General features: G+C 35.7%; 1 protein-coding gene and 1 pseudogene across 4 annotated transcripts; one reads left to right on the top strand and one right to left on the bottom strand.

Annotated features, from left to right (window-relative positions):
- The first annotated feature begins 701 nt into the window (after positions 1-701).
- Positions 702-9,647, top strand: LAF3 (Amidohydrolase family). 3 transcript variants are annotated; one of them, XM_086235797.1, is made up of 15 exons: positions 702-842; positions 919-1,064; positions 2,641-2,742; positions 3,330-3,402; positions 4,411-4,517; positions 4,602-4,725; positions 5,600-5,794; positions 6,203-6,246; positions 6,751-6,858; positions 7,161-7,256; positions 7,347-7,445; positions 7,574-7,648; positions 8,227-8,358; positions 8,481-8,596; positions 9,241-9,647. In XM_086235797.1, exons 1-15 carry the CDS (start codon positions 758-760, stop codon positions 9,413-9,415), a joined length of 1,677 nt encoding a protein of 558 aa, XP_086091923.1. In that variant the 5' UTR covers positions 702-757; the 3' UTR covers positions 9,416-9,647. The 3 variants fall into 3 exon arrangements, with proteins under 3 accessions (XP_086091923.1, XP_086091922.1, XP_086091924.1); XM_086235796.1 differs by having other exon boundaries at positions 6,203-6,288; XM_086235798.1 differs by lacking the exons at positions 702-842; positions 919-1,064 and having other exon boundaries at positions 2,678-2,742; positions 3,291-3,402; positions 6,203-6,288.
- A 733-nt stretch (positions 9,648-10,380) lies between these two features.
- On the bottom strand, positions 10,381-15,717 carry LOC147291869 (putative disease resistance protein At1g50180; annotated as a pseudogene). Its single transcript, XR_015121436.1, has 6 exons — positions 15,529-15,717; positions 14,143-15,215; positions 11,464-13,246; positions 11,223-11,340; positions 10,956-11,062; positions 10,381-10,863 (listed from the first exon to the last, which is right to left on the bottom strand). The product of XR_015121436.1 is annotated as a putative disease resistance protein At1g50180 (transcript).
- Positions 15,718-15,938: the final 221 nt, after the last annotated feature.

Genomic DNA, 15,938 nt, shown 5'->3' with positions numbered 1-15,938 from the left:
TGACATTACCCTTTTAAGTTTGCCATGATTGGAAGATATATAAATATGATCAAAACCAGTAGAGATTTTGTACCAAGCAGCAAAAACCAATAATTATGCTTAGTAAGAATATCTTACTTGAGTTAATACATCAACCATCGAAAATTCATATGGCATATTCGATTGCTATTTTCATATGGTAAATTCATATGGCAACACCCTAAACCCCAAATTTTCTACATAACAATTATAATATGGGTGAAGCAGTAGAATCGTTGTTGACGTCTCATTGCTTGTGGTCAGTGCACTGTAAACGTTCTTCGTCTCCTCTCAATGAATCGATTGTTTGGAGTTGATAGTAGAATCGTTGTTGACGTCCCGTCGCTGGTTCTAGGCATACCGTCCCCGGTTTTCATCTAGAACATGGGTGATGCATGGGTGTTCGTCTTTGGAGTTGAGTTTTAGATTTGGAAGATGGGTGTTCGTGTTCACGTTTAGCGGCTAAATGTCGTTACTCCTCCTTTTTGCTGTTAGGGCCTTGTGTGTGTTATTATGTTAAAAACAGGTGTCAAAGAATTAGTGGTCTACATGAGCACCTTAGTTCAAGTAGGTTTTCAAACCTCAAACCCAACTCCCAAGTAATTACCATAAAACAATCTCATGTTTTTACCTTCTAACTCACGCGGTGGGTCACGTGTGGCTGAGTCGTTCGTTGGCAACATTTCCTCCTGAAGTCTGAACTCTGAAGGGGTTCAGTTTGGTTATACTCTGCTCCAATATGAACTCTCTCATACTCGTCTCGGCTTTTGTAGCCCTCGTCCTCGCCACCATGGCCTCTCTTCCGCTTCTCAATCCCAACCACCGTAACTCGCACTCGTTCGGTTTTACATTTTCTTTTTGGGTTTAAATTCAGTTTTTGACTACTTGAAATTTTTGCAGAGTGGTTGAGGTGGAGGTCTCCAATGGCGGACTTGGTGGTGAGGAATGCGAAGATATACACGAGTGACGAGTCTCTCCCTTTCGCCGATTCCATGGCCGTTCGCAACGGAAGGGTTCTCCGGGTTGGAAACTACTCCTCCATTCAGGTTCGCCATCTGCTCGTCCTAATGCTTTACTCTCTTCCTTTGCCTATGCTTGCATGATGAGGTCAATGTTGGATGTCATCCATAGAAACTCCATAACATTGAAGTTTAAAGGCGTGCCTTTCTTTGGACCTTAAGCATATAAGTATCTTGGTGGGTTTTTGTGATGCTTCTAAAGTTCTAAGCTTGCAGCTTGAGAGGCTATATCTTTTATTCTGTTGATGCAATTTAATATATTTGGAAATTTTTCATGCTGAAAAGATTTAAGAAGTATAGCACTTTATAAGCACGTAGAATCATTCGAAGCTTATATAGCTAGCTGGGTACTGTCCTTTTTGAAAAAGTTATGACATTTTCAAGTGATTGTTACCGTGTGGAAACCATGTAAAAGATGATATATTACGAATTCTAGGAGAGTCAAAATTAGAGTTTGAGTGGGTTTTTAAGATTCTATTAAAATGGAAATATCTTGTGTTTTAAGTCCAAAAATTTCTGAAAGTAGGGGTTCGCAGGTGAGTTTATATGATGAAATATAACTCTGGGAAACTCCCTTTTCATAAACGGTCAACCATAAACTGTGTTTGGGAATGTTGTTGAATGGGGGTTTACTAAATGCTTGTGAGGCTAGAGAACATAGGTATAATTAGTATGATTGTATAAGTTTTTGATGTTATAAGAAGCTTTGAAGAATATGATGCATAGGGGCTTCTCGATTGGATTTATATTCAACTCGACAATTGGGAGTGATGTGAAGTAAACACATATTATCGTCATTTAAGTTGTTCAACTTGATTTTAGATATCTAATGTGGTAAAATGTGTAAAGACATTCTTTCGCTGCATGAAACTGAGATATGTGTCAAGGTTACCTCTAAAACTCTTCTGATACTTACAGAATTTGAGGAAGATCTTCATTCAGGATCTTCCGATGCAATCTGTGAAGGTTGATTTGAGGGCACCCCCATCGTCCCATGCCCATAGATAGGTGGTGTGGCACATTCCCATTCTTGATAGGTGGTGTACCACATTCCCGTTCTTGTTCTGCATACCACAATGATATGCATTTTAGGTAACTATGATTTTAGACTAATGGATACTCCTGTGAGAATGGTGTTTCCTGTCCTTTTGTTCAAATTGTTTCTCAGTTCTTGTTGGCATCTAATTCTCAGAGACAGTAGGAGAACAGCTTTAAAAAGACATGTTTTGGATTGGGGCGAGGGGGGGGGGTCATCAAAGAGTAAAAAGGACTTTGTTTTGCATTTTCCCACCTCACCTTTCCAAGTACCAGACACTTTTCTGTCTCTTGTTGTCAAAACAGCTTGATTGGTGCCTTACTGTTAATGTTGACCACTAGGTTTCTTATGTCTGATTTCAGTTGCCTATCACTGGGTTTTGAATGGCCCATGCAGGTAGAGTCTTTTCTGGTTTTTTAATTTTCTTTTTACTTATGATGCACACCTTCTAACTTTTTCTTGCATTATATGAATTCTTCTGTTAGTTAACAGAAGTATTTATTTGATATAGTAAGTTGTAACTCATAAAAATACCCTTCTCTTATGAGTTTATTCATTTTAATGCAGGATATGATTGGGCATGGGACTAAAGAGTTAGATCTTAGGGGAAAGATTGTAGTTCCTGGATTTATTGATTCCCATGTGCATCTGATTTTTGGTGGACTTCAGGTATGGTAGAAGCACCATATGTAAAATTGGTTTTGTTCTTAATATTTATGCTCCTTTTGTCCTTGAGAAAGTACTTTTTCTACTGAAACGTTTTGATTAAGAATGAATTCATAAAGCACATTTTTGGTGTTGAGAAAATAGGGTGAGAATATGATGCATTCATCATTGGATAGAAAAAGCAAAAAGATACATTAATCATATAACCCTGAATTGTTTTTCTTTTCTTTTATGAGAAACATACTTTCATTAAATGAGAAAAAAATGGAGTACATTGCAGAGGACAATATGTTTTTGTGGGTGTTTGTTTTCTTGGAATATTTCAATACATCTGTTATTGACTGTCTGGCTTCAACTGGTTTGAACACTCAGGTTTTTATACTCATTTTTTTTTGTCTGAAATTTTCATTCAACAACTTCAATGTGTCATGGCTATTTGAACTGTGATTTCCAACTATGCTTCTATAATTTTCTCAAAATGTTTGCAGCATAACCTTTGTACAATAACCAAGTGAACTCTTACTGATCTCTTTTTCTTTTCCTTATTGAAGTTTCTATATATAGATTGAAATGTTGCCAATGAAAAACAGATGGTGCGTGTGGAACTACGAGGCATCAATCAAAAAGATGAATTTGCGAGGAGGGTCAAAGAAGCAGTGGGAAGTCAGTTCCCTGCCTTTTTATGTTTTTTACAATTAAAATTGTCATGGCTACAGATGTCAATTCATATTCTTGTTTGAGTTACAAAATGCACAAAGTGTGTCAAAATATTTGAATGAGCTTTTTTGAAAGTTTGGCAGTGATGTTCTTAACTAAGTTAAAACTTTTATAATTCCAGTTGTTATTCAAGAAATAAGGGTACCATTGGTGTCGTTTTCATGTGTTGTCATTATGAATTCCTTCTACCAAAATTTAGGATGGGCAATAAGGAAGCTTCAAAATTTTTTAAGAACATAAGTGCCTGCTTACTTTTGTTCCTTTGAACAAAATAGTTCCAGTATTATTGAACGAAAATTTTTAATTTGACTAAAATCATTTATTGGCAATTATTTGCACTCCTGCGACTTGGAAGTCTTCTGCTCTTAATGGTTCCTGGTCTTTGCTAGTTTAGGTTACTCCTCGTCTTAGCTGTGTTGGCTATTCATCTTGATATTTTCTTGTCATCTAGAAAATGCAAAATCCTTGTATTTGTTTCTTAATGGGTATGGTTTCTTTTGTGCAATATACATGGGGTCTCATTGTAGATCTAGTTATATGTACATGCACATTTAGGACATTGACCATTTAGTCCTCCTAGTTGACCAGTAGTAGGCTCTTGTTATAAGTCTGAAGTATATGAAAGTAAAACTCAAACTACTAAACTGTCAATGTAGATGCAGAGCTTAAAGGTGGTGTAATCCCTGCTTTGATGTTTTTGTTGATTGCCTAATAATCTGCGAAAGTAATTCTGGAGCAGGAGCATAATATGACTAAAATTGTGGTAAAAATCACTTTTAATCATTAAAAGTAGTTGTGGAGAGAGTGCATCATTGACATGACTCTGATAAAGTGAATGGTCTGGAAGAGCCATTAATAATTAGGTTTTTTTATAAAATAAAAAATTATTATGTTTGTCAAATTGTATAGAATTTTTTAACCTCATCTTTGAAGAAAAACAAAATGAAAAATCAGATGCAAAACAAGGTTCCTGGATTTTGGGTGGTGGATGGAACAATGACCAATGGGGAGGGGAATTGCCATTGGCTTCTTGGATTGACGATATTACACCGTATAATCCTGTAAGTCATAAATAAATGGATTTTGGGTGCTTTGATAATATCAACAATAGTGTATTAATTTTATTTCTATGCTTTCTTTTGCAGGTTTGGCTATCAAGGATGGATGGCCATATGGGCTTGGCTAATTCAATGGCACTCAAGTTGGCAGGCATCACTAATTCATCAGAAGATCCAAATGGTGGAACTATTATGAGAACCACCAGCGGAGGTATTAATTAACTTCATTTATATGTCTTAGATCCTTTCAGTTGGCCCATCCTGAATCTTTGCGATTCTTTGGATATAACAACTCACATGGCGTAGTTGTTTAAATTACGGTTTACACTTCTTTCAATGTCTGGGGTGTTGGAAATTTGTGAGCATGACACATGTGTTACCCATTTTCCAAACTTGTATGGAAAATAATTTCCTTGATTTACTCAAGAAAAGTACAAAATTTTGATACTGTCAATCATTTCGGTAAAGAAACTAGAAGAATACATAATTGTTATGTCTGTAATTGTTTAACTATTAGAGGCCCTTGCTCAAGCAACTGATTGTTGAACTTACTAAATTATATATGTTTTTTACAATAAATTCAGAAAAACATTTATAAATATGTCTGTTCATCTTTCGGCATTGCCATGTTCAACAACTCATTTTGAGTTGAAACATGGCATTTGTATTGTGCCTACAAATCATAGGCTTTGAGTTGGCACTGGAGTCATAATTAGGACCAAAGATTTATGTGGAAGCCTTTGACAACTGTTTTTATATTTATTTTTCGTTTTCTATTTTTATTTTTAACAAAACATTCATTAATATAAATGGAAGAAAAATACACATACGATGGATAAGTAGTTCATCATATCCAGATTCACATCGTAAGAAAAAAAACGTTTTAAATTCAATTCATAACTTTCCCAGTGGAGATGATTAGCACTATAAGGAATTATCTTTAAAAAGCTAAAAATTTAGTTATATCCCAAAGTAGATCCAATTCCTTTGCCTTGTCATCTATTATAGGTTGTTTACATCTTTAGATAAGTTATAAGTAATTGGTGCGCAATAAATTACTTATGTTCCAAGTCATCAATATGCAGATCCTACTGGATTGCTGATTGATTCTGCAATGAAACTTCTCCTTCCATCCATTCCAGAGGTCTCGGTAGAGGAGCGGAGGGAAGCTTTGCATAGAGCCAGCAATCTTGCCTTGATGAGGGGTGTGACAACTGTTGTTGATTTTGGTAGATACTTCCCTGGGGTGTCAGCAAAGCTCTCCTGGGAAGATTTTTCAGGTTTCCATTAAAGTTCTTAAGGGTTTGTTGGATGTCCTATGAGTTGAAACATTATTCTTCTAGTTTTTCAGTTCACTTGAATTCGTTGGTCATGTAAAATGGAATCACTGTCATCGTTACCAAAATGATGACCAAATTTACGTCAATTCTTGAATACCTTTTGTGATTAAATATCAAGAGTTTAGAAACGATATTCTCAAAAAAGATGACTTGGTTCAGTTAGACAGTTATTTACAGCAAAAAAGTTTATTACATCCATGGAACATCAAGATGCACCTATTGTAGTTTGTGTAATTTCACTAATTCACTAATTGAAATTAACTTTGGCCATATATGTTAAGATTTTTAATTAATCATGCTCGTTAAAATGCTTGTTTATTTTGTTTTCTCATTTTTTACCTTTTGCAGATGTTTATCAATGGGCTGATTCTTCAGGGAAGATGATGATCAGGGTGTGCTTATTTTTTCCATTGGAGACTTGGCTACGTTTACTTGTATGAATTGTTATTGGTTGTTTTTTTTGGATTTAATGTTTACTTAATAATTTATTCTCAACCTAATGATGTTAAGAATGATTGTTCACATGTTTGGCCTTTATGTTGACGAATGAATATCTGCCTTTATAATAGAATGATTCTCCTCTTCAAAGTGATTTATAATGGATGATTATTTTGAAATGTGTATGAGTTAATAATCCATTTTCTTCTTTTCTTTTCTTTCCTGCAGTGAATATTTTTGGCGTTGCTACTTTTTTTTATTCATGCATAAAAATGTTCTGGATTCTTATATCTTTTGTTTGATCTAGCAGAGATGTCACTATATATGGTTTTCGCAGTGGGTGATTTGCTTTCAAGATATATATATTTTTATTTAGTTAACCTAGTTACTAACTTGAGTGAATGCTTCAATTTTCTCCTTGTTTAGTGTTTCTCTTAGAGTTGTGTTTTCCTTTTTAGGATCTTATTAACAAAGCTGGCCGTGCCATGAGCCAATGGATTTACTTGGGTGGTGTTAAAGCTTTTGCTGATGGGTCTTTGGGTTCTAATAGCGCACTGTTTTATGAGGTGAGAATGATGGTACTTGGGCATCTAGACTTGTTTTTAGTAAATTATGAATATATATTCGAAATCCATTGACCACGACCACTTTCATTTATTCTGTATATATCTTCTTTCATTTATTTTTTCTTCTTTCTCTTTTATTGTTGTTGAGGGGGGTGAAGTGGCGTTAAGAGGGCAGGAATTCTGTTTTAGTGAGCTTATCTAATTCACCTCATACGACTGCTTCATCTGTTATATGAAGTAACTCTTTTTACTTACCCAGTCAATATATTATTTTCCTGATATTTGTCTTTTAAATTATGTAGCCATATGCCAATGAGCCTCATAATTATGGCTTACAAGTGACAGATAATGAAAGTCTCTTCAACCTGACCTTGGAGTCAGATAGATTTGGGCTTCAGGTGTTGTCCCATCTCTTTGGAATCCATCTCTACATACTGTAAATGTAATTGCACTTACAAAAAATTAAAATGTTCTTTATATTTTTTCAGGTTGCTATTCATGCTATAGGTGATAAAGCTAACGACTTGATCCTTGACATGTATGAGTCAGTGGTTTCTAGGAATGGAGTGAGGGATCGAAGATTCAGGGTAAAGATTTTTGCTTAGAAAAAATGATGGTTCAACAGTATCAATAGTATAAGTTTTCACATGTTTTTTTCCTTTTAATTTTTCCTTTTGCCTTTCAAAATGAATGATAGAGCTAATAATGCTTTCAGATTGAGCATGCCCAGCATCTGGCACCTAGGTCACCAGCCCGGTTTGGTAAACTAGGGATTGTTGCTTCAGTACAGGTATGATCACACTAGTCTTTTCCTTTTTTGATTAATGTTTCTTAGGGTAATGGGGCTGTTAGCATGGTGATTTGTGGGAATTATATGTACTGACTTAAAGTTCTCATTTCAACAGCATTCCGATCATTTGCATCTGAGTGTAGCTACCTTTTTTCAAATTGCTACCCTGTTTATTTTTTATGGTTAGCAATTTTAAAATTTATTTAAGCTTGTTCTCTGAGTGTGTGTGGGAGCTTGGGTTGGGGAATTCTGGTTCAATTGTAAATACAAGAGAGAGGCATAGATCTATGCACACTGAAAGTGGGATCACATGTAATGACATTTGTATCACTTTCTACCTAGGGATGAAGTTTTTTCTTCTTTCATACGTAGGTCCCCCACGTTTGTGGTTAATAATTTATCTACTTAATATATTTTTTAAAAATGGCTCGAGTGGATGAGATCGGTTTTCTTTTATTTTTCTTCTTTTGCCCCTTCTTTTGACTTAGTAGTTCTCAAACCTCTGAGCAACTATCGTTATTCCTTTTTTATTGTGGATAAAATTTGTTTTAATACTCAAACACCAATTCTCAATATAGCCGGAGCACCTCTTGGATGACGCTGAGTCTGCAACAAAAAAACTTGGGATAGACAGGGCTCAGAAGGGATCTTATTTATTCCAGTCACTCTTGGCTAGCAATGCACAGTTGGCATTTGGTTCTGACTGGCCTGTAAGTATACTGATTCTCATAGATATATTGAGGCATAACAATTATGCACAACCACTTGAATATATTTTTTAAATATATATATGATATGCTTTGTAAATTTTAAATTGGTGCTACTGTTGCAGGTTGCAGACATTAATCCTTTAGGTGGTATTAAGACGGCAATGAAAAGGATACCCCCTGCTTGGGATTTTGCTTGGGTTCCATCAGAGTGCCTTTCACTGAATGATGCATTGAAAGCGTAAGCAACATTGAAACATTTTCTTCAGATATCCACTACTTCTTGGCATAGTTTTTTCTTTGGAATGTTATTTAGTATATTGACAATATCTGAGTCCGAGACCCAAATTCAAATAAGAATGTGTCAAGTTACCTAAACATATAGGTTATATACTTATGATGCAAACCCCACTCAAATGAGCCTTGTCTGCATATATCAGTCCCAAAAATTATGACCTACAAGTTCACTATTATTGGATGGTTTAGGGAAAATCCTTTTAGTCCAACCATATTTTGTATTGGAAAATTTCAAGAATTTTCAGAAGCATATTATGTCCTGAGTGAAAAGATGATCGTGCTTATCCATTATATCATATACTGACTTGTTCTGATTCTCTTTTCTTGGTAGAGGATGTTAGGTTGATTAGATAAACTCCAGTGCCAGGCAAATAGAGTAAAGAACCAAATTTGTTTCTTACCAATATTTTCTCATTAGTGGAGTGGTCTTTTTTCTTGATATGGCAAACCATAATGAGTAGTTCCAACTGTTAATTTATCTGTTTCTTTGTAGATTTGCCAACTGATCAAAGTCGTTTCATGTTTCAACTTATACTTAGTACTGTATTGTACACTTGCACCTAATGCACTTTTCAATCCTCATGACAGGTACACTATTTCAGCTGCTCGTGCATGCTTTCTTGACAGTGATTTGGGATCCTTGTTCCCTGGGAAACTGGCAGATTTTGTCATACTGTCCATGGATTCATGGGATGACTTTGTGGCAGAAAGATCTGCATCCATCGAAGCAACATATGTTGGTGGTGTACAAGCCTATCCCTGAATGGCTATAATCTTGGAGATGAAATTACCCTTATACAGAAAAATGGGCATGCAAAAAGAGGGAATAGCTTTAAAGGGCTTTACCTAATTGGGATGAAGACCATGGTTCAGAGCAACATTTTAGGTCATAAGTGAGCAGAAGATTTATGTATTTGTGTCCATTACAAAGCACTCTATATGTGTATGTGATGCTACTTCACCTTCTTAATGCATTGTCTCATGCTTTCATTGTTCATGTGTGGGTAACTATGGAATATGAGGGTTTGCAATTTTGCATTATATATATATTTTCTTGGTGGAAATGATAATCCCAAAGATAAGTTTGGGGTGGTAGATGTCTACATGAGTAGAGGTCTCTTCATTAGGAATAAGGATGGAGTTCCTCACCTTCCTCACTCTGAGGAATGCTCAGATCTTATCTCACCTCTGAACTAGACATTGTTCTCATTCAAGAGAATATATATGTGGCAGAGAATTTCCAAGATGGGGAAGATATCTTCGAGTCCTTGTTTTTTTATATTAATCATTGTATGAAGATTATTTTCTGAAATAATGTTCATATGCTAAGTATGTTGATTTGGAGAAGGGACTCAATTGGATGAGAATGCTCAAGTCATATGCTAAGTATGGGAAGCATTCTTGTGTATTTCCTCAATAGTAAGTTCACTTAGAAGTGGGCCATGAAATTCGTATTCAAAAACTGATTGAGGTGAGAAAGGCATCATAATCAGTGGGAATGGTATTCAAGACACGAACTAGATCAACATTGTCAACTTGGGCACCCTGCTTCGGCAAGATTATCAGTAATATGTTTAGTTATTTATAGCTAATTAGTCATTGAATATGACCCTTTCTTGATTCCTTGAGTAGCCATGGTAGAGAAAAAATATATATAAAGAAACAAGATAATGAATTTGAAGAATGCAAAAGACTGAGTTCTATAAAGATTGAACCAAGAGAAAAAAGAAAAAGAAAAAGAAGTATTGATATCAAATTGGAGACATGAAAGCTACAAAGACTACACGATTGAATAAAGTAGTGACACTGAAACTTTGTCCATAAGTCTGTTTAAGACAAGTCCATTCTACCAAAGAACCCACATTGAGAAACAACAGTCAGAAATAATGAAATTCAGGAAACAATGTTCGACTACTATACTACAACTACGATTACATTACATCAGGGTTCACTCACAAACTCTCATAACAAGCACTCCAAAATGTGAAATGGAACTACAAATTCTCACAGGATGCGCATCTTTATGGCAATAGCTCTTTCTCTTAATGCAACATGTTACTATTCAAACAAACCAAAAGGCATAAGCTACCCAAAAACCTTCCACGTCCTCCTATTTAACTGAAGCATAAATGCAACCTGAGCCTTCCCACCGTCTTAGGCCTACGCGTGAGGAATTTCACCACAATCGCATAGCAAACTTTCTAAGCATACCTGTAACATAAAGAAGACTTCAAAATTATAAAATTCAACAATGGCTTATAGTAAAACAAGTTTTTAATTTTTTTTAATAAAATATAATTAACCTTCCAGCATACATCAGCATTCGCAGCATTTTAAATAAGCAATAACAGCATCCAGCACCTTCTCTTGCACTGGCGTATTCGACTCTGCCACATTCTTCAGAAGTGGACTAATAAAACAAATGATAAATAAATGGTTAAAGTGAAATATTGTTTGCACAGCTAGAATTGTTATAAACTAAAAAAATGCACTGCAGTGCTTGAAATTCATCACCTAAACCATTTATAAGTAGTAATGAGAAAAGTAAACCATCTCAGTGTACTGCATACCAAATTCAAGAAGAGGGTCTGTGGGATTGGTGATGAAGTCCACACGTGTCCCAGTTAATGTTGGCCTTGTTCCTCACCTTCCACGACAGTTCCTTGGCCTCCTTTAATTTCTCTTCCTCTGAAATTTTTCAGGAAAAAAAATAATGAAAATAAAAGTAAGTTAAAATAGCGATGCAAATTGGAAAATGAATAACACAACAAAGCAGATGAACTAACACTGACACTTTCAAATTAGAAATACCTATTCATGACATATACTCCACCCATGTATCCCCATACATACAGGAAGGCATGTGTTGGATTTTGTAGAAATCCTCTCCTTCCTCAAGTCTACTATTGAATGTCCTTGGCATCAATGTGATGGTTAATTCCTTGAGGGGTAGTAATATATTTCAGAGCATCTAGAACTGTTGTCAATCCTCCACAATTTTCAATCAACAATCAGCATAGACTAGGCATGGCTCCTTCCTCCACTCTCCATTCCTATATTTCATGAATCCAATGAAGGGAAAGAAATTCAAGATGAGGAAAGCCTCCTTGAGAGCAAACCAATGTATTTGTATTATTCTCGAATGTCCGTCGTCTGAGGCAAATAATTCTCAAGTTCGGCAACTTCTTTAGTATTTCCATCTGGCCATCCTTGAGATGAGTTCCATACAGAAACAACTTAGTGAGGTTTGAATAGTATTGCAGGCCATTTGATAGCCCTCCAGTTCGCCCATGCAGATGCAGCTTGTAAATATGGGGCAACTTCATACTATCTTGGGTATAAACTCTGCATCACTTCCACGTAAGTTACACACAGATAGAGACCGAAGATGGTTAAATGTGAAGCTTGTAGATTTCACAATTTCCTCCAAGTTTTTCAAGGGTCCTGACACATCCATACACAATGTCCTAACATTAGTTAACCCAGCAAGATCATTCAAATCACAATCATGACTTGAAACATGCACTAATGTCTGCAAATTGCAAAGAGTACCCAGTTGCAAATGTTTGTCACTTGCGCTGTACACAAAGGGTAAATACAGATGTCTCAGCTGTTCCATCTTCCATATCACATTTGGGATTATCACCAAGCCATTCAAACGTATATTTAGAGTTTGCAAACATATCAAGTTACCTACAGATGGTGGCAGCCGTTTTATATTACAACTCTGCAAACTTAAAAACCTTAAGTGGACCATATTCCCAGTTTCACTTGGCAACTTTACTTCTCTATTCATATATTCAAGCTTCAAAACTCCAAGAAATTTGAAGTTTTTGAAAAGTGGTCGTATTGATTTTTGATTTCTGGGCATCCAGTATCCTAGGGAAAAGTATAATAGAGACCTAAGATGGTCATTTCTTTCATCTCTCAATGGAACAAATTTATCAGCATACTCATCCAAATACATGACAAGTCTTCAAACTCTACCTATCGGTGCTACCTTGGTTACCATGGAAGAAGAAAAGGGATGCATTGTCTCATTTCTATGCCAGAAATTGACAATCTGGAGAAAGTTATCCTCTTCTGCCTTCAACAAGTATAAGTCTCGCATAAGATCATGGATGCGACAGGTTTTAATCTTTCTAATTGAACCCCGCTCTCCAACTTGAACCATACACCTTTCAACCAACTCACTTAAGCAACTGTATGATACATCTTCCATTGATTCTATTGAACCTTGTTCTTGTTGTGCAAAAGATAATAAGAACTTCTGCCATCCATAATTGAGTCAATCTTTTCACCGATATCTCAAAGTCCTCGGGAAAATGTCCTAAATATAGAAAGCATAGTTTTAAGTAATAAGGTAAGTATTCATAACTCAAAGCCAACACCCACGATGCACCTGTGTATTCTTGTTCATGGCCTTTTCCTATCCTTATGTGAACAAAAACATTCTTATGCACCGTATCCAACTCATCAACTATGTCCTTTCTAGCTTGAAGTCCTGCAAGCACAGTGACAGCTAATGGCAAACCTGCACAATGTCGAAGCATCTTCTTTTCTAATTCTTTCATCTTTGTATAAATTCCAGAGTCTGGAGAGAGGAAAAAAAAAAACCAAATGAATGACACTTCTCAAATTAGCAATTCTATAACATACGAAACGAAGACATTTTTCATCAGTGTCCCTTGCTTAAATAATTTTGACTGTTCAATGTAAGATTATGATTTTTTTTTTTTTTAAATCAAAATGAATGCCAAATGCATCAAGTTTAATAATTTTGACTTGCACCAAAGATGTTTGAGAGAACCATTAGGGATTTCGTTTTCAAGTATTATGTTGGATGGCTGGCTGTGGTGAAGTAATGCTTGTTGTTTTTTATCTGCGATTTTGATTGTTGGTGTCTTGAAACTCAGCAGTGGATTCCATATCCACGCTTTGTACGTATCAACACTATTTAAATATATATATATATACATATATAACTATTATTAAATTTGTTTATTATAAATAAGTATGTAGTTATACCTAGGAAAATATTCAAAATTTCAAGCACATTACAAACCAATGTAAGTGCTTGTAATATGCATTAATTAGTGAAACACACACAACTATTTGAGGTGAATTTATTCATAGTCACAAATGAGAATTACAATTTCATATAAAGTCCTTGTAGTCAAGCATGCATCTTGGACCTTGAAATAAGATATAATATTGGTCCAAGAAACTATTCTTGAGAATAACAATGTGTGCTTGTAGATCAGGTAAAAGAAGCCCATTGTGTTAGAGTCTTCGTAATTGCCTTAACTTTTGCAGCAAGATTTATATTGCTTCTATGCTATTTGGCAGATCGCTTGATACATACTTCTTCAGAAAAAAAATGGTAATGCTTAGAAGAAACAAATGTAGTGCCAAATGGAATAGTTTCTATTAGGCTCAATTGATAAATAAGAAAAGTAAAGATAAAAGAGTTGGGTGAGTTAATAATACCAGCATCATCCCGGCCAGACACTGCTATCTTCTCAAACAGTTCCCAACTTTCATTTTTCATTTAGTGGTCAGGGTTGGTGGAGGAAATCACTTCTATCTGCATGCAAAGCTACTTCTTTGTTGCGAGTAGTGAGTAATACTCTGCTCTCTGTTTTCTCATTTGGAAAGCCAGCTTTCAAAAAGTCCCATGTCTCAATGCTCCAAATGTCATCAAGAACCACTAAGCATCTCCTTTATTGTTGGACAAGATAAAGCTTCTTAGCCATTTCATCATCCCTCATTTTTGCAATTTCTTCCCTATGCTCATTGGTAGCAGAAATAAGTTTAAATAAAATTCCTTCCCAAACATCTCTTACTTGACATCGTTGAGATATACATACCCAAGCAAAACAACCAAAATGACGCCTAACTTCATTATGATGATAAACCTGTTTTGCAAGAGTGTTCTTTCCTATCCCTCCCATCCCAAAAATAGAAACAACTTGGTGGCATTTTTCTTCTTTAACCAAATGCCCAACCAATTCCTTTACGTCGTCCTCTAACACAGTAACATTACGTTCGCTAACATGAGAATAAGAACGCTTCAGTTGCTGTTGCCTTTCATACAAAGAAGTGACACCTCCTCCACCCTCCCTTATTTCCCTTATGTTATAAGTCTGCAAACCCAACCTCAACTTTGAAATTTGGGTTGTGATGTCTTCAATTTCTAATCCAATCTTGTGAAGATCAATTCCTTGGTACGAGATTCCCGTAACCTGTTTCAAGACCTTCTTAATGCTTCCCTTTCCTTTGGATGCCACCTTCAATGCAAAATTTTCGATGACATCCTCCAAATCATATGCAGCATCTCCTTGTCTTGCAACTGCATCTTTCAGGAACCCCTGCACCAACTGTGGCTCCGTCTTTACAAGGCTAACTTGATGGCCGCCGACTCCATACAATAATTTTGCCTCCTGAATGATGAAACATCCGAGGCTTTGGACCACAAAGGAAACAACAGCCTCAGCCATATATATTTATCTTCGCAAAACAAGCTTCGTGTTTCCGTTTTTCAGATCAATCAGATTTCTGATCTATATTACAAAAACCAACAAAAATAGTCAACTTTAATGGTGAGTAACAGTATGTTAACATGTTCCTCACTTGATTATTTAGCAACTATCTACGTCCTAATTAACTGATTGCTTAACAGCTATGCTCTTAAATAATTGCAGATAAGATTTTATAATTTGCATCTAAAAAAGAGCAGATTTTATAAGTCTCTTAATTTGACTTAATTTCCATCACCAAAGGAACTTCAATTTACCAATTTTCTAATGGCTGATTGAAAAGGAAATATTGGAAACAAACTAAGAAAGGAAAAAGGATTGAGAAAGAGTTCCTCACCCTCAAACCGCTTCGAAACACTGTTATGTGCCCTCTGTCTGAAGTGAACCAAACGGCGTATCTGTGTTTCAGCTTCTGGGTATTCGAAATTAGTTGAATTAAATGAAAACATAGAAAGAAAATTGGAAAGTAGAGAATCTGAAGAACTGCTTGGAGGAGAAATGATGGGAAGGAGATAGAGAGTATGTGAAGAACGGAAGATTGGGAAAGGAAATAGAGTAGAAGTGTAGGAGAAAGTCTTGGTCAGAGAGCTGAGCTGGGGCCTGGGGGGCAGTAATTCGGAAATTATTTTTTAAAAATAGTCAAATTTTGCAGCCCGACTTTAATTCTACCTTTACAAATTTTGAAAGAGCAGTTGTATTGAATTGGATTATTCTTAATTTTTTATGAATTAAATTGAACTGTATTGG

Source organism: Dryas octopetala, chromosome 3 (genome assembly GCF_963921425.1).
Source record: "Dryas octopetala chromosome 3, drDryOcto1.1, whole genome shotgun sequence".
Lineage (NCBI taxonomy): Eukaryota > Viridiplantae > Streptophyta > Magnoliopsida > Rosales > Rosaceae > Dryas > Dryas octopetala.
This window is presented reverse-complemented; position numbering and strand designations above follow the sequence as displayed.

Coding starts and splice junctions, on each gene's coding strand:
- LAF3 (XM_086235796.1), top strand. CDS start 758: ATGAACTCTCTCATACTCGTCTCGGCTTTTGTAGCCCTCGTCCTCGCC. Junction 2,743..3,329: donor TGATTTTTGGTGGACTTCAG/GTATGGTAGAAG, acceptor AATGAAAAACAG/ATGGTGCGTGTGGAACTACG. Junction 7,257..7,346: donor CAGATAGATTTGGGCTTCAG/GTGTTGTCCCAT, acceptor ATATTTTTTCAG/GTTGCTATTCATGCTATAGG.